The 20,924-nt window shown below is 45.0% G+C and overlaps 1 protein-coding gene across 1 annotated transcript in view; it reads right to left on the bottom strand.

Moving 5' to 3' along the window:
* Positions 1 to 20,924, bottom strand: part of MYOM2 (myomesin 2) — an 83,575-nt gene that overhangs the window by 7,779 nt on the left and 54,872 nt on the right. The window contains exons 23-27 of the mRNA XM_054561155.2: positions 19,969 to 20,036; positions 14,603 to 14,716; positions 14,323 to 14,410; positions 13,756 to 13,794; positions 8,623 to 8,728 (exon numbers count right to left, since the gene is read on the bottom strand). Coding sequence (XP_054417130.2) covers positions 8,623 to 8,728; positions 13,756 to 13,794; positions 14,323 to 14,410; positions 14,603 to 14,716; positions 19,969 to 20,036 — 415 coding nt within the window. The remainder of the gene's footprint in view (positions 1 to 8,622; positions 8,729 to 13,755; positions 13,795 to 14,322; positions 14,411 to 14,602; positions 14,717 to 19,968; positions 20,037 to 20,924) is intronic.

The raw sequence follows: 20,924 nt of genomic DNA, 5'->3' as shown, positions 1-20,924 counted from the left end.
AACCAGGCACGGCCAACTTGGCTATGTGTGCTTCCTGCACACACACAGATCCATGGGGCAGGATTCCAGCCTGAGCCTCCACACATCAGTAAGGCCCTCAGTCCTGCCAGGCGCCACTCTGCTTCCCTGCCCTGCAAAGCCTGGATACTGCTTGGGGATTTGTGATGAGCTCCCTGCTTGTGAAGAAGGGGATGATTTTCGTCATGCCTGGTGTCTTGCATCCTGCACGAAATGCTGTGTTCGTGCTGACGCTGGTCAGTCTCACCCAGAGGACGCAACAATCACTGCCTCCCTGTGTCAGCTCATCCCCCCGTGTCAGCTCATCCCCCCGTGTCAGCTCATCCCCCGGTGTCAGCTCATCCCCCCGTGTCAGCTCATCCCCCCGTGTGAGCTCATCCCCCCGTGTGAGCTCCTCCCCCCGTGTGAGCTCCTCCCCCCGTGTGAGCTCCTCCCCCCGTGTGAGCTCCTCCCCCTGTGTGAGCTCATCCCCGTGTGTGAGCTCATCCACCTGTGTGAGCTCATCCCCCCGTGTGAGCTCATCCTCCCACACGTCACGTGGGTGTTAGGGAGAAGACAATGTTTTCTTGATCTCCATTAACTCAAATATGTCTTCTTCAAAGAGCTAAATTATGTGTCAAAACTATTGTATCCTAGATGCATAGACGAAGATGTTCAAACCTCTGCTCTGTGTGTGTATATGTGTGTGTGTGTTTGTGTGTGTGTGTGAGAAAGAGAGAGAGACTAGAACTTCTTCCATGGGGTAAAATTGCAAACAGCCCCGAAATCTCACTGTTTAGACTCAGAGCCATGAAGAAAAGCTAGTGGAGTTTCCACCGTATCAGCCACAGCTTTGTCCAACAGGTGAAATTCACTGGGCCACAAAAGTTGCCTTGCAAATGCTTCATGAAGTGGCGGCGTTTTCGCCTTTGCGGCGTTTATGTTCTGCTGCACTATGTCCCATTCCAATGGTGATCCATTCTACTCACAAAATTAGTAGAAATTTGCTTATAGAAAAAAGAAACATAATTTTATTTTGACATAGGTGACAAGGGAAAAAGGTACACCTTCACATGATCATTCATAAAATAGCTGTAAATGTGTCCAACCAGCCTCCTGACTTTGGTGTAATGGGACACACTGGCTGGGGCTGCAGTGAAGACAAGGGCCCCACTGAAAACAATTGCTTCACTGGCCTCATGTTGACGGCCCTAGGCCTTTGGAGTGACTTATCATTCAAGTTTCACTTTTAAAAAGTGACCCTCTACTTCAACGAGAGATTCTTTACAACAGCCACACAATCTGGGGGAAGAATACTTGAACCCAAATCTCAGCCAGTGACGAAGGGTAAAAACCACTGTAATGAAGAAATGGTATCCACTGAACACCAAATCACACACTGGCCCACTTGGTGCCCTTGTGGGACCCCACATGCTTCTGGCCCCACCTCCTTCATCACAGCTGCCACCTCCGCTGCCACCCTGGGATCTGGGTAAACACATGCATGCATGCAAGATGCCCTGAGCCAGGACCCCACAGCCTGCAGCTGGGACACTACCCTTCCCTGAGCTGCAGTTGCAGAAAGGTAGCCATGAGCCAGGGATCAGGAACCTGCCTTAAACCCCAATCCCAGCCTCGAGCTGCCCATGTTGGTGTTCTGACCCCGGCTTCTCTTGCATCATACACACTTCTCTTGGACTGGGTTCTAATTCTGTTCCCTCGATATGACTCAGACAAAGCCACTCACAAAACATGGACAGCCATTAGCAGAGATTCCAGCAGAGGCTCCCGCTGTCCCTGACGTCTGCAACCCTGGCTGCTCACCTTGAGGGCAAATGCTGATTTCCAGCTTCCCACTCCCAGCTCCAGGGTCTCACCCTAGACCCCACGCCCTCTCATTTGGCTTCCCCAAATGAGCAACTTATAAGAGGGCCAAACACATCCTAGTGCTGAAAAATAGCGGTTAATTTCTTTGACTATCCAGTCGCTGAATTAATTATAACTGTTGCCTTACCTAGACAATGACTTGGACATATAGGGGTTTTAAAATTATTATTGTTGTTTAGAGACATAAATGGGCCAAATATGACAAAACCTCTTCTTTGTATTACTTGATTACAAAACATGACCAAATTCCTTCATTCCAAACTAAAGTTAAAATGGTTCATATTAATATAAGACAGCGAAGGATAGAAGAAAGCAAACGTTTCTGCTCCTTCATGCAAAAGCAACCAGCAGGTTGGTCGCCTGTGACAGGGTAGGTGGGAAGGAGACAGGTAAGGGGCATGGGGACAGGTGAGCAGGGAGGAGGGGAGAAGGTCTGGGCTCCAGTTCTGTAGATCAGACTCTTACAACCACACTGCCTTTCACATTTCCCAAAATAAATGAGGAACGCCAACCTGAAAGCAAGGGGAACCCAAAACAAAATATGAACAGTAACAAATGAACGTAACTATGTTGCAAATGAATTGCTTACCACCCAGAACGTAAAGACATAAAGTAACTTTGGAAAGCAATATTTTGATTTGATACTGTATGGCTAAAGATGAAAGGAATTAATTGCAGGAAACACTGAACTCTAGTTTGCACATTTGTTTCTCACAGAGATATGAGTTACTAATTCTGAAACTGCTTGATATAAACACTAGGACTGAAAAAACAACAACAATAGGTGAAAGCCAGGCTTCTCCCTGGTGAACCAAGTTACAGCTCAGGAAAAGGGGCAAGGCTTGAATGAAGCCTGTGGAGTTGGACTGGGATCCAATCAGATTCTAGTACACAGACGGTGAGATGCAGAAGTGGACACCGATAAGCGAGTGTGTGCCTCCGTGTGCACCCATATGTCACCCAGCCCTGTCTCCAGGGCATGTAAGACCCGCGGCTCCCTGAGACATCGATAGTCTCTGATGCCACCCTTTGTCCAGGAGCCAGGACTTCTGGGATTGTAGAAATGAGGCAGAAAATACAAGATGAGTTGGGAACGTTTTACAGGCCCAGAAAATAAGCCATTGCTCCTAAGATGCAGGCACGCACACTGGAGCAAGCAGGTGACAACCGGAAGGAGCTCCCAAGGGCCAGAGCTGGAACAATTTGAGCAAAGTAACAGCTCACAGAACAAAATCAGCATCCCTGAGTCCAAAAGGATACAGCCAAGCAGCTGAATGAGGAGATGCACAGAGGAGAGGCCAGCGCCTCCTAGCAGAACAAATGTAAAAGGAAAAGGGAACTAGAAAATCACCCTTTACCCAGCCCATCAGAAATCAGTGCTGAAGGCCAGATTCACTGCTGAACCTCAAATCCCAGCGCACAGGTCTGCGGAGGGACAAGAGACTTGCCAATTACTAAAGTATTTATTAATTACCAAGAGAAAAATAATAACATTCCCAGGAGGAGACACGGCAGACACTGCCTTAACCCAGTGGTCAGATATCAGCATGGCTTTTGTTGTATTCCAGCTAAAACTGAGTCACCAACCCAATCATGGGAAACACCAGATAAACCCAGATGGAGGGGCATGCTCCGAAGTGACTGACAGAAGGCTTCAAGGCACCCAGGCTGAGAGAGACGAGGAGAGCCTGAGGAACTGTCCTAGGCAGGGGCGGGGGGAAACCAGGAGCCAGGACACCTAATCACAACATGGGACCTGAGATTCAACACAGCAACATGGAAAAGGGCGTTCCTGGAAAAACAGGTGCAATCTGAATTGGTCTGTAGCAGAGTTCATAGTATTACATCATCATTCAGCTCCTAGTTTTGATGGTTATAAGGTGGCTACACAATACACTAACCTCAGGGGAAGAGGGTGGAGGTGGCTACACAAGGCATTAACCCCAGGGCAAGAGGGTGGAGGTGGCTACACAATACACTAACCTCAGGGGAAGAGGGTGGAGGTGGCTACACAAGGCATTAACCCCAGGGCAAGAGGGTGGAGGTGGCTACACAATACACTAACCTCAGGGGAAGAGGGTAGAGGTGGCTACATAAGATGTTAACCCCAGGGGAAGAGGGTGGAGGTGGCTACACAAGGCGTTAACCCCAGGGGAAGACGGTGGAGGATGTAAGGGAACTCCTTACTTTCTTCCCAACTTTTCTATGAGTCTAAAATTATTTCACAGGGAACGATTTAGAAATATTATATATTTGTAACTGAATATTATATACAGTAAAATAAATGGTTGGAAGTAACACAAGTGCAAAAATCTAAAAACTAAGTCTGAGATCAATAATGACTGACAGACCAGGTGCGGTGGCTCACGCCTGTAATCCCAACACTTTGGGAGGCCGAGGCAGGTGGATCACCTGAGGTCAGGAGTTCGAGACCAGCCTGGCCAACATGGTGAAATCCCATCTCTGCTAAATATACAAAAATTAGCCAGGCATGATGGCGCATGCCTGTAAACCCAGCTACTCAGGAGGCTGAGGTGGGAGAATCACTTGAACCCAGGAGGCAGAGGTTGCAGTGAGCCAAGATCATGCCACTGCACTCCAGCCTGGGCGACAGAGCAACACTCCGACTCTGTCGGAGGCAGGTAGATGGAAGCATAAGAACAGAGCCGGAGCCTCAGAGGCAGTGGTTCCGTCAAGTCCGCTGAAGGTTTCAATAGCACTGTGGTGTCTGAGCTCTTCTCAGTGTGGTCTGACATTCAAGTCAACTCCATCTAGATCTTGCTCCCCTTTTGAAGGGAAATGTAGATAAAAGGGAGAAATTCCCAAAAGCTAGGAAATATTTGCTTCTAGGCTGGCGAGGACAGTGTTGAGGAATGCAGACCTCCTTTGAGAAGAGCCCCACAAGATAGGACAGCCTGAGGGGACCTTAACATACCCAGCAGCCTTTTGCTACTGCTGTCTAAACAGTGAACATCAGAACACATGCAGAGAACTGGAGACACCCTGTGCTTTCTGAGGGGACTGGACACACCTGGAGCTCCCACCCCCGCAGCTGTCACAGACCAGGACCGCAAGGCACCCCACACAGCGGCTGAAGCCACGCCCAGGCCAGAGGGAAGGTCCCGTCACCGCCCCAGCCCTTCCCACTGGAGACACGGCCAGCCACGGCCCCTCCCATCCTGTGGACATAAGGACGAAGATGTGCCGGGGAAGCTGTCTGGGATGTCAGGCAGGCACCTCTCCCCCCAGTTAGTTCAAGAGTTAGCTGAGATTTTAGGAGAGCATTTACAAAGTCAGACTCTGCATGTGAAATCTCCTGAATTGAATTAAAATACACATTTGGAGTTTGAAGCATGCTCTTCTTTGTATGCCATAAAGACACTGTGAGGCACATGAGGTAGCCAAGGCAGGAGGATTGCTTGATCCCAGGAGGTCAGGGCTATGGTGACCTAGAATGGCACCACTGCTCTCCAGCCTGGGTACAGAACAAGACTCTGTCTCAAAAAGAGAGAGACAGACAGAAAGAAAAAGAGAGACTGAAAATTTTTTAGTTTCTGAGATACTTCCAAGACTTCAGTGGTCAATATGTTAAGAATTTGAGATCTAGCCATGTCTAGATGATATATTAATCTCACCTTTGAGTAACAGAACAAAATCTTTTTTCTGAAAAACATTTTTGCTGAATTCCTCTTTGCCTGCTTCTAACTCATGTTGAATAAGTTTCTAACCTTCCTTTAAAGTGACATTTTCTATAGCCTCTGATGTATTACTCAGCATTTTTAACTAAAGAACAATTGTCTTTGCTTACGTCCGCATTTCACAAAATTCTCATTGCACTCTATTGATTCCATGTCACCCATTAACACAAAATATTCCGGGACCCACAGCACCAGTCTTTGGCAGCTCCATTCCCTGGCTTCATAGGGTTTTGTGAAGTGGATTATTTAGCCTCAAATGGCTAAAGTATATTTCAACGAATTTTCCAACTAATTTTCATATTATTCTTTTTTTCCAGTTGCTATCTAATAAGAACGCATTTAGTCATTAAGCAGTGAATTACAATCATACATGATGACTACCTAATATAGTTTCATGTTGTTTAATAGTCAAACAGTAAGAAGTTAAGGTCTTAAGAGTTATGGTTTAGTTATAAAGGTGTTAAAGAAATGCCTGTTGGCCAGGCGCGGTGGCTCACGCCTGTAATCCCAGCACTTTGGGAGGCCGAGGTGGGTGGATCACGAGGTCAGGAGATTGAGACCATCCTGGCTAACAGCGAAACCCAGTCTCTACTAAAAATACAAAAAATTAGCCAGGCCTGGTGGTGGGCGCCTATAGTCCCCGCTACTCGAGAGGCTGAGGCAGGAGAATGGCATGAACCCGGGAGGTGGAGCTTGCAGTGAGCCGAGATCCCGCCACTGCACTCCAGCCTGGGTGACAGATTGAGATTCCATCTCAAAAAAAAAAAAAAAAAGAAATGCCTGTTTTGTTGTATAATGAATTTGTTTGGGGAAGAGAAAACATAGAAATAATGTTACTTTTACAAGTCTGTGGGATTTACAATAACACCTCCTTCTCTTTTTGTATCTAGGGATGCTTTCTTCTGATCCAGGGTCACTGATGAGTCAGATGTGTGAGCTGTGCCCCAATCTGCCTGCCTCTCTGGGACCCATCCTCTTCACTGGGCTTGGAGCTTCTCGGGAGAGCACTGATTAGAACCAGACAAGCCAGCATTCAAATCCCTGCTCTTTCACTTAGTAGGGGTGTGACTAACAAAATGACATGTTTCTCTCCCTGAACCCGTTTCCACATCTATAAAATGTGGGTATAAATACCTAACTCACAGGGCATTTGTGAGGATTAGATAAAAATAACATGTGTTGAATGTGTAACACAAAGTACCTGCTTGCTAACACTAACACAACCTATATATACACACGCATTTCCTGTGTGTTCACACACATACACAGGGCGTGTGTTTAATCCTGTGTGTGGGTGTGTGTTTAATCTCTGTAACCCCCAGACCCAGCACAGTGCATGGCCTGTACTACAAACCACACAAGGCTGAAGAGGGGGGTGGCCTCTCCCAGAAGATGAACATGTTTATGACGGATGGCAGGACACACATTGCAACTGTGTACAACTTACAGCAAGACAACACGCTGTAAATAAGAAGGAAGCTCAAACATGCTGATGATTAATTCTCCTTTTCCAGGGGAAAAGGAGATTCAGCTTGATTCAGCTAGACATACAGATTTACTCATTGTCCTACAAAATAAATCCTGATAAACAATTATATCACAAAACACACCAGAGTTCTAGTCCTGTAAGCTCCTGTTATCACAGTCCTTTAAAAAAAGACCCTGCCTTCAATACACTTTCCTAACAAATCCCTTAACATGGGATCTACAGTGACTCCATTTGAGTTTGAATACACCTGGCTACTAAAATTAAAGACGTGCGAGATTCCAAGCACAGATGTACCGACTCCATTGTAAGACGAAAGCACAGTATGTCAAAATTGAAATAGGAAAAAAGCTAAGAACATATATGCTTTCAACTCTTCAATTTACTTACAGTCACCTAAGCAAACCAGAGATATTAAAAGTGAAATAGTCATAACCATCGATTTTCCTTTGGAAATATTCATTAGATAACTATGATATCTAAAGGCAGGGTGTGGGCGCCCTGGGTATAGCGTACTGAGGGGCGTTAACTAAAGGCAGGGTGTGGGCACCCTGGGTATAGCGTACTGAGGGGTGTTAACTAAAGGCGCGGTGTGGGCGCCCTGAACATAGCGTACTGACGGGCGTTAGCTAAAGGCGTGGTTTGGGCATCCTGGGTATAGTGTACTAAGGGGCGTTAACTAAAGGCGCAGCGTGGGCATCCTGGGTATAGTGTACTAAGGGGTGTTAACATCTGGGTGCCTTGACACCATCAAATAATTGGCCTGAACACGTCGTCCTTTGGACAGCGAAGAGATCTATAAAAAGCCACCGTCCCTGCTCTGTCTGTCCTTCCCACCCACCTGAAGTCCACTTTTATCTGCGGTGATGTCTAAGGGGTTGGTGACCCTGACGCGAGTCCTGTTTTCGGGGACTCCTCATTCAGCCAGCAGTTTGCCTGGTTGTTTCAGATGTCGGCTTGTGCTTTGGCTGGGAAGGAGCCAGACCCCAGAGGCAGGGCAACAGGGACCTGCCCAGTACTATGGATTACATGAGAAGTCTCTGGTAGTTTTCTCAGTGATCCGTACCAACCCAGAGAAGCATGAAATACAGAAAACCGTGCTGTGTCTTCAGGCTTGGTCTTGTTTTCTTCCGTTTTTCATTTTAATGATTGGGCTTGTTTTGGTCCTTTTACTTTTAATCAAGTCTAGTGGAAAACCAACAGACTGGAAATTTGGAGTCTGGTTTCTACACATTATTTATTAGTTCTGCCTCAGCTCTCTGTTCGCTTCCAGAGAAAATGTGTGTTACTAGTAAAGCCACCTTTGGTGACTGAGACACTGGAGAAATTTGTCTGTAATACTATCAGGCATTTCTTCTCTGCCTCCTTCTTCCACGTCCTCCCCACTGCCGTGAGGGCCCCCTTCCCTGAGCTAAAGGTTGTCATCATTGCTCAAAATTATAAAACTTTGAGGGGAAATGGCCTTGATGTTCCCCAGGGAGCGCCTGGTCCCAGCCGTGCGCCCTGGACAGCCCCGTCTACGGCACGGCCCCCATCGGCTGCTGTCATACTTACTTGTGACACCAGTTCACTTTCATTTCTTCTGTAAAATACTTCATGAAACACTGAAGTCGTATTCCTTCTGGGGTGCAGATTACCTTCAGTGGCGAAGCAGATTTCCCTGCAGAAAATAAAACATCCTCAGATCTAGGAAAAGGAGTGCTTGCTGTGCGATCACAGAAGGCGTCGCTGTGGCAAGCCCTCCTGTCCCCACCTGCAATCCTGTTTTCACGTGTGTCTCTCATAAAGTCGGCCAGCCACAAATTCTTATACTTTATTCCCATGCTGTGTCCATTCATTAAACAAGCTCTTACCATGCTAGAATTATCTGAAAAGCTCTTTGCAGAATACTGTAAAAGATATACAACTGTCTAAAAAGATTCAACATCTGCCCCTCAGCAGCTTTGCTTAAGAAAAGGAGGCAAAATAACAACAGTGCATGGTAAATGCTACGTGAGTTGACCCCAAGCTGCAGTATTGTAGAAAATCTGCAAAAGGGACGTTAAGATTTAGCAGGACTCTTTCAGGTGGGAGTCAAGGAGATGGGAGCACCTCAGTTGGTTCTTCAAGACAAATGAAACTTAGGTCAGAGGAAGGAAAGCAGAAGAAACCCCAGGGGCAATAAGAAAATGCAATAAACGAGAACACACACAGTGTGCTTGGAATAAAAATGTAGACTAATTCGCTTGAGGTAGATGATCTATGGGTCAGAGGTCAGAAAGGAGAAGATAAGGAAGTAGCATTAATGAAGGCAGAAGCTCTGAACTGGAAGTAGAGATTGTTATCAGATACTCAACCTTTGGAAATTTACATTCACATACAGTTACCTAGAAGACTAGATTTACATAATTAGCACAGATAATGGAAAATAAGACGATCACCAACTGTTGCGGAGGATATTGCAACAAAGAGGCATTTTAAACAGTATTTTTTCATTTTGGGAAGCAGCTTGAAATTTATATTATGAATCTTAAAATTACTCTTAGTTTTCTACATAGTTATTGTGCTTCTAGGAGTTCAAAGAACATATTCCTAAATACTGAAAGAGGCTTTTTTTGCCCAAAGATGTGCACTGTACAATTATTTAAAATAATGAAAACTCATTAATTTCTCTATAGAAAAGAGCTTAAACCATGAGATTGTGATTCCATGAAATAATAAGTAATTATTTTTAAAAGTGAATGTGAATGTAACATCTATATAAAACAAAGAAAATTATTATAAAATATGTGGGGGAAAAAACAACATGAACGGTATTTGTGACTCCAACTATGTAAAGAAATAGAAACCAAAATAAAAACTGTTATGATGGTGAAGCTGTTTTCCTTTTATCCTTAAATGCATATGAGGAAAGAAAGAGCATCAGCCAAAAATAAATAAATAAAGGCCCCCTCCGTGACAGAGCTCAGGAAGAATGAAGAGATAGTGTGCGTGAAGCTCTCTCCGGCTGCGTCGCCGCGTCACGCCGAGGTACGGCCTACCTGCGGCTGCGTCACCGCGTCACGCCGAGGTACTGCCTGCCTGCGTCACCGGGTGACGCCGAGGTACTGCCTGCCTGCGTCACCGCGTCACGCCGAGGTACTGCCTGCCTGCGTCACCGCGTCACGCCGAGGTACTGCCTGCCTGCGTCACCGCGTCACGCCGAGGTACTGCCTGCCTGCGTCACCGCGTCACGCCGAGGTACTGCCTGCCTGCGTCACCGCGTCACGCCGAGGTACTGCCTGCCTGCGTCACCGCGTCACGCCGAGGTACTGCCTGCCTGCGGCTGCGTCGCCGTGTCACGCCGAGGTACTGCCTGCCTGCGTCACCGCGTCACGCCGAGGTACTGCCTGCCTGGACTTCCACACCTCCCTAAACCCTGCTAGTCCACTGCAAAGGAGGAAACCACCCAGGAACCTGAGGGACAACAGGGGAGGAAATGACAGAATTTGAGCCCATCCCCAGAGCTTCTGGAGGTGGAGGGAGGGGCATGAGGTCTAGCGAACTGTGCGGGGCTAAGAAAGCCAAAAAGTGCCCAGCGAACGGAGTGAGCTCAGGACTCCGAGGGTCCCTGCATCTGGGCCGGCAGCAGACAGGAGGGTTATTGAAAATCTGCAAGAGGCAGAGATCCCTGACCACCATCTCCCCTCCCTAGTCAGGTGGGACTCTGTTTCCTCTACTCGGAGACAGGAGTTCACCCTTCAAGGAATCACAACTTGAAAAACAGCTTGGGAACTGGGTGAAGTCAACACACTGCAGAGCCATATTCCCCCACCCGACCCCCCCTTCCCTCCGCTCAAATTCCCTGACACTGACTCATGAGACCAACACCACCCTAACCAGGCAGAACACGGGAGGGTCGGAGCAGCCTGAGAGCAAAGCACACAGACCAGAAGCAGCTCCCCCAGCCTCCATCAGCCTCTCTCGGTGCTCCCCCATCCTCCCCCAGTGTTCCCCCAGCCTCTATCAGCCTCTCCCAGTGCTCCCCCAGCCTCCGTCAGCCTCGCTCAGTGCTTCCCCATCCTCCCCCAGTGCTCCCCCAGCCTCCATCAGCCTCTCCCAGTGCTCCCCCAGACTTTATCAGCCTCCCCCAGTGCTCCCCCAGCCTCCATCAGCCTCTCCTAGTGCTCCCCCATCCTCCCCCAGTGCTCCCCCAGCCTCCATCAGCCTCTCCCGGTGCTCCCCCAGACTTTATCAGCATCCCCCAGTGCTCCTCCAGCCTCCATCAGCCTCTCCCAGTGCTTTCTTAGCCTGTATCAGCCTCCCCCAGTGCTCCCCCAGCCTCCCAGGGCTCCTGTGTATGAGTCTGTATGCATCAGTGTGTGAGAGTCCACATAAGTGTGTGCCCATATGAGTAAGTGTGTGTATGACTGTGTGTGCGTCAGTGTGAGTTCACGTGTAAGTGTGTGCATGTGTGAGTGTGTAGGGTGTGGGTACACTGGTGTGTGTGAGTGTGTGTGTATGTGTGAGTGGGAAATCGTGTGTGTGACTGCTGTGAGTGTGGGGATGTGAGTGTGTGGGTGTGAGTGTGTGGGTGTGAGTGTGTTGACAACATGGCTTCCACTTCTTCCATTCTGATATGTCGGGGAGAGACTCCAGCCCATGGTGTCCGGTTTCCCATGAGAATAAAGGCTCCCTATTGATGTGGGAAGTTCTGGGCCTGTCCCCTCTTGTCCCTATCCAACTCCCAACATAATGTGCGTGTCCCCTCAGCCACTGCGTCTCTGCCTCGAGGTGACAAGCACACGGTGAGGACTCTGCTTTTTGCATTTGCCTTATACACACTCACTCTTCAAGACCTTCTGGTCAGTTCTATTATCCATGAGTGGCCCTTGGACACATTATGAGATATTTTAACACAAAATAATTTCATGAGTATAACAGTAAAGCCACATTTTTACTACCCAAAGCAATCTAAAGATTTAATGCAATTCTTATCAAAATTTCGATGTTGTTTTTCACAGAAATAGAAAAATAATCCTTGTCCAGGCGCAGTGGCTCAAACATGTAATCCCAGCACTTAGGGAGGCCTTGGCGGGCGGATCACAAGGTCAGGAAATGGAGACCATCCTGGCCAGCATGGTGAAACCCCGTCTCTACTAAAAATGCAAAAAAATTAGCTGGGCATGGTGATGAGTGCCTGTAGTCCCAGCTATTCTGGAGACTGAGGTAGGAAAATCGCTTGAACCCGGGAGATGGAGGTTGCAGTGAGCCGAGATTCACCCACTGCACTACAGCCTGGCAACAGGGAAAGACTCCGTCTCAAAAAAAAAAAAAAAAAAAAAAAAAGGAAAAATAATCCTAAAAGTCATATGCAACCAGGAAAGCCTCTAATAGTCTAAACAATCCTTAGGAAAAAGAACAAAGCTGGAGTCATCGCACTCCTGATTTCAAAATATATAGTTACAGAAACCAAAACAGCATGGCACTGACATGAGAACAGACAGATTGGCCAATGGAACAGGATAAAGAGCCCAGAAATAAAACTAAATATTGATGGTCAATTGATTTTCAACAAAGATGCCAAGAAGACACAATAGGGAAAGACAGTCTCTTTAATAAATGGTGCTGGAAACACTGAATATCCACATGCAGAAGAGTGAAATTGGCGCTTTAACTTACGCCACATGGAAAAATCAACTCAAATTGGATAAAAGACTTAAACGTAAGACCTGAAACTGCGAAGCCACTGGAAGGAAGCTCGTGGGGAGATGCTTCGCCGCGTGGATCTGGGCAGTGATCGCTTGGATAGAACATCAAAAATACAGGCAACAAAAGCAAAAGTAAATAAATGGGACTGCACAAAACTAAAAAGCTTCTGCACAGCAAAGGAAACAATTGACAGAATGAAGAAAGAACCCATGGATTGGGAGAAAATATATTCAAGCTATGCATTGGCTAAGGGACTAATATTCAAAATCCATAAGGAACTGAACTCCACAGGAAGAAAACAACCCATTAAAAACGGGCAAAGGATCTGAACAGATATTTCTCAAAAGAAGACAGAAAAATGGCCAACAGATACATGAAAAATACTGAACATCTCTAATCATCAGGGAAATGCAAATTAAAACTGCAGTGAGATATCGTCTCACACCTGTTACAATGGCTATTATCAAAAAGACAAAAGATAAAACACTGGCAAGGAGAGAAGGGAATACTTGTGCACGGTTGGTGGCATGTAAATTAATATAGCCACTATAGAAAACAGTGTGGAGGTTCCTCCAAAAACAAGCTGAACTGACATGTGATCCAGCAATCCCACCTCTGGGCATTTATTTGTAAAGATAACATGGTTTAATGTGTACGACACAAAGTGAGAGGTTTAAAAATTCATTACGGCTATTCAACACATGTAAAAAGCTGCTCATAGCAATTATATACAAAGCAATCATGCCAATTAACCTAAGGCAGGATAGAAGAAATGGCTAATGAGGAAGCCCAAACTGAGTTTCTTAAAGTAAAACTCAGACTCCAGACAAAACTGAGGGAAGTCCTTTAAAAAGCCTCATCGGCAGCAGATCACCACCCTGCCCTTCCATCCAGGGCCTCGCACAGAACCCCCACCACAGCTCCATGGTGCACTCTTTTGCAGCAGTGACTGCCCGTCTCAGGAAATAGTGATTTCACCACCCCAAATGACTTGAAAATTAAAAGGCATTTACTTACCACAGACTCTACTCATTGCCAAAATCATATCATCATACACTGAAAACAAGAAGGGATACGCACCATTACGACATGTAATTTTAGCAGCATTTTCAATGTTTAATTAAATCGATACAGGAAATTGTAAGGTTCAGTTGAAAAATGAATCATTAAAATGGCAATATTTATCCATAAAAGGCTTATATGTGCGATAAATCCTTTTAACCTATTCACTTTTAAACAAGGATCAAGAACGTTTTACTCAACATAAATCCAACTCTACATTTAACTGAATCACTGCTTTAGTGTTTCCATCATTTTAACTGCATTAGTAATGCGTTGCTTGGCTTCTGATGATGGACCGAAATGACATTTCATATAAACCCAGAGTAATATCATACATTATTCTAAAACACTGAAAAAACTGAAGGCTACCAAAGAACAAATTTGTTTTTTTCTACAGTGTTACTGCTAAAGAAACAAGCTGTGCTATAGCTGAGGCTAGAGATAGACCTGCCTTCAGAACACATTGCATCCTGTTGGTGAAAGGAATTTCTTGTTCACAGAACAAAGGAGGTTTTCTTTTACCTTTGCCAGCTATTTCAAGGACGGACACATCTTGGCCTCTGTCATCTTTCAAGGTTGCCTTGTATTCACCATGGTTCTTCTTTGACAACTACAAAGAAAACACATTCCATATTTATGTAAAATCAATACTGCAATCTTAGAAAACGTAATAAACTCTAATACATTTTCTTTGCAAACCACCGAAATTCAGGATGCAAATTAGAGGAATGCAGAATTTACGAGTTATTTGAAAGTGCCGTTTTTGTTTTGCTTTCGTCTTGTGTTACTCAATGCCTGATACCTTTGGGATGAGCAGCTCACAGATTCCCCTCTCCAGGTTAGGCAATGTCTCTGTTTCATACAGAACGTCATCCTTGAGCCATTTGAAAATGGTTTCTTTCTTGGTGTTTGCAACCTATGAAGTGGAAATCTTCAGTTTAGTATGTAAATCATTCTGACTCATGAGAAAAAGAAAGTCTATTAGAATTTTAAATCACAGAGCCCCCCCCCTCAAAAAACCTTAGTTTTTACTATAGACAGTCTCAGACGAAGGCTTATGGAAAAGCTGTCGCTCCCAATAACGTCAAACACATTTCTAAATTCCAGCTTCTAAGATAATTAAGTCCTCACAGTTGCTCACAGAAGGATAAATGATTCTCGTCATTCTGGTCCATGAAATTAGATGGCGTAAAGATCTTTTGGTCTATATGAAATGTCATTAACAAAGACAAGTCTTAAGCAATATATATGAGGATTTCTAAATAATATAGAATATTCTGAGGGGTCTATAAAGCTGGTTGGCAGCTGCTGTTTTAGCAGCATCACATTTCAGGTACAGGGACACAAAGAAAATGAAATCTCAACACAAAAATGCCCACTAGAGGTGAGGACCTTCCCTATACTGAAATTCCTCACAATTTAGTCACTGGCTAGAAACTAAGCTTTGCGGAACTCCGAAGATAAATGAGCATTCCAATTCACATGCTCTGGCGTTGGTCTGAGGGATGAGGAAGAATTCTGATTCAGCATGGTAGAATGTATGATTCCCATGGGATTATACAAGTCTGACTATTCGACGTTCACATCCCGTGTGGATTCAAGAAGAGTGATGTTGATGACAAAAGATTGAAAATGATTCAACAGTGTGATCAGCTCTGCTAGGGTAACAGTGCAACACAGCTTAGAATTTCCACATCGGCTATGGGAAATGGCATCGTTCTTGACAGCACTGGGACTGAATCTCTGTGAAGCAGGGGTTTCGTCTGTTTCACTAACACCTGTCCCCGAGTGCATGGCTGCCTGCCTGGCACACAGAGGTTGTCCCATCAATGTTTGTGGAATACATAGATGGAAGGTATCCCACTGAGCTGCAAAGTAGGGTCTTCCTTCTAAAGTCAGAACCACTCCTTGATAACAAATCTTAGAATGGACTGTGGCTGAAGCTCCATGACTCTAGGAGATGATTCCCTTTACTTTAACATTTCAAAATTTTCTTTGGTGTCTATTTTCAATGCCAATCTATTTGCTTACTGTCTCTTAAGTCAATACTGTTTTCTCTTCCTCTCTTCTTCAAAAAAATTTTACATTGCTGGTCCTTTCCAATTTTACATTGCTGGTCCTTTCCAATAAATGCCTTTCCAATGACCTTCAATTTGTTTTCTAAAATAAATATATGTAATTAATGTATTTGTCCTATAAGTGGGGGAGGCGGTTCTAATTCCCCAAAATAACCCATTTGTTTCTTCTCTGCACTCCCTCAACTTCTATGTACCATAAACTCTTTAAAATATGGGCACCTAAACTGTACGTGAATGTCTAGGAAAGATGATTACATCACCTCTTAGGCTACATATGGCCCATGCCTGACTCACACTTCCTAACAGTCAGCGCTAATTCTCCACTTCCGCCGTGTAAGAAATGTTTAACAGATTTTCTTATGTTTATGATTATGGTTTCTCTGTGTCTTAAACTTTTAAAAATGGTTTTCTCTGAAGTTATAATGTGAATGTATCCTTGCATAAGTTTTTCTCCATCTATTTTTTCATGTTAATAATTTTTAAAATAACCATCTGCACCACATTATTAAATGAAAAGCCCTGTAGACAAAATGGTGCACAGAATCACAGGCTGGACAGGGACACAAGTATGTAAATCAAATGTATTAAATTGCACAAAAAACCCTCAAATCTCAAGTAATATTAGTTTTCCCAATATCTGTGTTTAAAGATTTATGAATCACTTTAGTCAGGGAACCTAAAATAATTTTAAATATTTATAGATGGTTCTATCCCACTAAGATGATATCAGAGCCCATGGAAAGCAGAACTCGGGGGTCTCACCACTGGCCTTGGGAGTGTACACACACCTTGTATGGCATGGTCAGAACAACAACAACAACAACAAAACGAATAAACCGATACCATAACCAAGTCACTCTGACTTGCTCTGGGCTTTGAGTTGCTGACTCCCTAAGGAACTGATTTTTGCAGTGCTGATGTCTAAAATTTGGAAGAAACATACCTTTCTGTGTAGGGTAAATAATTTGAGAAAGTTGTTTTTCCAGCATAAATGGACTACATACACAGGCTATCATCAGTCACCTGGCGGGATTCTTCCCTTTAAATATCCATTATGCTTTTCATTTGTTGAGCAAGACTTCTAAAGACCACCTCCCTTGCAGCTTCCTTGCAAGTAACCTTCTCTTCTTTTAAAAATGTTTTCATTTCTGAATCTTCCTTTTAAACACACTAGTGCAAGAAATTCACTACCAAAAATAAATCTAAGTATTTTTCTATAATAAATTTACCACAACCTTGACTATGTTATCGAACCTATCGAATCAAAGCCTTAGCTCTAGTTATCACTAATATATATATATAATATATCATCAATTATATATATATAAATTTCTTTCAAGAAGAAAGGAAGGGAAAACAGTATTGATTTAAGAGACAGTAAGCAATTAGATTGGCAATTAAAATATATATATATAATATATACAGGAAATCAAATTGCAAATTAATTGCCAATACTGAGGATGGTCAGAATAGTAAGAAAGGTTCCTTTCATCACACAAATTTCTAGGAGCAACCTGCACCTATCTAGGGTGTGTTCAACACCCACCTAGTTCCAAACCCCCATGCCCCATCCTCCTGCAAATCCCCGTGCCCTGGTCCACTCCCGAGTGCACTGCAGACCTCCGCTCCACAGGCACGCACTTCCTCTTCACGGCAGGTCCCCACCTGACACTTAAGCGCATCAACAAGCTCACACCCCAGTGTCCCCGCTGAGGTGGCTCAGTGGAGATCACCAAGGCTTAGCCCTGCCTCCTCTCCATTTATCCCGCCTGGCCTCACTTTCCTGCTTAACTTAGACAGCTGGTTGACCAACTAACGACAGTTAAGCGAGACCCAAAGTTCCTATTCCATCTTCCCTTCTTGCAACATCCATCCAGCAAGACCCCAATCATGAGTCTGTCCCCTGACTCACACCAGGTCACTGGCCACGTCTGGAAAAATCAACCCCAACGCCCCTATGTGGGCCACTACGAGCTATCTCCACGTTGGTGCACACAACAATGATTTCCATTCTTAATAAGGAGCTGCTGTCGTGCCTCCTTCAGTGGCAATCACAGCCCACTCCTTCCACTCCCCGCGCCGTGGGCTACCTTCCTCATCTTCAACACCTTCCAACCCTTCACTGGAAAAAGTGTGAAACCAACGGGCTGCACTGACGGATCTGCCGCTTGCTCTGCCCTGATTTTTGGCATTCCCGCCGCCCCCTCATTGTCCTTCACAGGGAGCTGCCCTGGGGGCCAAGCAGCCCCTTGCATGGCTGTGCTGACCTCCTGGTCTCATCCCCCTCCAGGCCAGCACTGCCCCTCCTGCACCCCCATGCCCTCGCCTTCCTTCACCTGTGACTCCTCTTCCACTGACCCCTCTGCCTATAAATAGGATTGAGTGTCCCCATCCAGAAAGAAAGACAAAGCCGCCCTGACTCCCCTCTCTCTCCCTCACTGCCAGCTGAGCACCTCAGAGGGCAGCGGGCTCCTGCTCGTATCCCCCCTTGTGTCCCATCTCCTCAGCCCACCACATAGAGACCCCATCTTGCCACGGAGTGGGGTTGGAAAGCCCAGCACCCAGCCTATGCTGCCTCCAGCCGCCCCTCCTCACCCGGCCATGCAGCGCTTCACTCCGAAGTCCCTCCCTGCCAGCGGCCACCAAGTCACTTGCTTTCCCTCTGACCTCTCTGAGAGTTTCTGCTCAATAATCCCGGAGCTGCTCTCCTCTTCTCCTCTGACAATCTGAATTTTCCAGAATGCCCCAATTGTTTGTGACGTTCCTATCTCTAAAGGCTGTCCTTTGGCAGCTTGACCCACTTGCATCATGTCCACAGCCAAGCATTCCCGGTACCTCATGAATCCACACACGGTATCTCATGAATCCACGTGCTCCAGTTGACTTTCCCATTGCTGCCAGGTTCACATGTCCTGTTGTGAGCTGGTTATGCCTTACTGCCCATTCCACAGATATAACTAAATCTTTGTGAAATTGAATGTATTCTCAAAACCCTGAAACTTGGCCCTCCCCATACAGTGCTGATCTCGAGTAATATCACACCCACTCGGTCCTCCAATACACTTCCCTCTCACCCACACCCAGCTACTTGCCAGCCCCTGCTGGTTTTAACTGCTGGATGTGTATCCTAAATCTCCTTCTCTCTGTGGATATGAAACTGCCCTGCTGGAGTTACCATCTCTCAGCAGCCTACTGAAGCATCATCCTCCAGCCCTGCCACCTCCAGCCTTCCTTGTCAGCAAGCAGCCCGTGTCACTGCACTAACAGCCCTCAGGTGCTCTGTACCCTCTCAGACCATGGCCAGCCTCTGGGTCCTGCAGGGGAATGCCCCACTTGCCCACCAGCCTTGGGTTTTTTATTGTTTTTATTTTTAAGTGCACAGTTCAGCTTCTCTGTCCCTCCCTGCTGCTGGATCTTCCTAGAACCATCTTTTCCCACTCACTGGCCTGCATAATTCTTAGTCCCCTTGGCACACGCAGCTCAGGAATCATCTCTTTATTGAAACTATCTGTTTACTTTTCTCTCTTATCCAGTAGACAATAAGAAACTAGTTGGGGGGTAAAAATAATGCATTATTGATCTTTTTCCCCCATCCCCTCATCCTGAGACAAATAGTAGGCAGTTATTAAATTGAAGGTTTGCTGCTTAAAAAACGGATTTTTATATTTAGTAATAAAACATATTTCATTACTACATTGTTAAATGAAACTGAAAGAAGTATCTTGTCTCCAAAGTATGCCTTTCCTTTCCTGATGAACTCATATGAGCAGCACTTCCAGGTGTATTTCGCCAGGGCACACTTTCTCATAAACTCACTTAATAATCGTTTAAGTAAAATTTTTATAATCCAACCTTCCGTTGCATCCCACTACACTGTAATCTTTTCATGAAGAAGAAAAGACAAGCACTGAAGTCCAAGTACTAAAAAGTCCATAGGACCCAAAAGCCACTCCACCCATCCACAGCTATGCAGACACCACACGTTTCCTCACCAGCATCGCAGATCTGGCCACAGCTGCTCCCTGAAAGGCCTCTCTGATGGGAACCAGAATGAGATTTATTGTTTCCCTGTTAGAACCGGGTTTCTCACCTTGCAAACAAGTCGAACTTCACATTCTTCGGTGACATCCCAGTGCAAGTACTCAGCAAAATGAGGGCCTAAGGAGGGAAAAAGGGAAAACAACGTTTAAAAAAGAAAAAGTAAACAAATAAATATATAGCTATTATATATATACCTACGCATATATGCATGGTGTGTATATATAATACATAAGAATGTGCATTTTTGGCAGAAGACAATAGCTGTGCAGAATGCAACTGAGATAGTTTTCAGGCCTGGGATGTTGACACGTGTTAACACTGATTCTCCACTGGAATCTGTGCTTCCTGGTAGGAGCGTACGTCTGATGGCTCTTTCTTACTGACATATCTATGCTCTTCAGAAAGGAGGCTATTGAAATAATTATATTTTGTTTCCCAAAGTATATGTCTAACTGAACATTTGATAACATGGTAAATAATACCTTTAAATAAGAGAATAGATATGAGATAAAGAAACAACAGTTTGACCTAGCAATTTTGTAAAACACATTTTCTTTAGATAGCATTCAAAATCAAAGACAGGTTTATATATGTCTTTAAAAAATGTTAATCATTTTTATTTAAAATACATATAGGAATAAGTCATACACTAATACCCTTTTGCCATTCAATGCAAAAATACAAAGCAGATTTGGAAAGTATGTGTTCACTTCTTTCATATACATAAATACATCCTACAAAGTTGGCCAAAAAATGTTCATAATGTAGAAATAAGTAAAATATTTGTGACTATTAGAAATAAAAACAATGAAAAATAATAAAAATTAATGTTTTGATTTTATGTTTCATACTTCATATTCTAATTTTTCTCAAGAAGTATAGAAGTCCCATATATAAAAATGTTTCTTGAGGCCGGGCGCGATGGATCACCCCTGTAATCCCAGCACTTTGGGAGGCCGAGGCAGGCAGATCACGAGGTCAGGAGATGGAGACCATCCTGGCTAA

Source organism: Pongo abelii, chromosome 7, assembly GCF_028885655.2.
Source record: "Pongo abelii isolate AG06213 chromosome 7, NHGRI_mPonAbe1-v2.0_pri, whole genome shotgun sequence".
NCBI classification, from domain to species: Eukaryota; Metazoa; Chordata; class Mammalia; order Primates; family Hominidae; genus Pongo; species Pongo abelii.
This window is presented reverse-complemented; position numbering and strand designations above follow the sequence as displayed.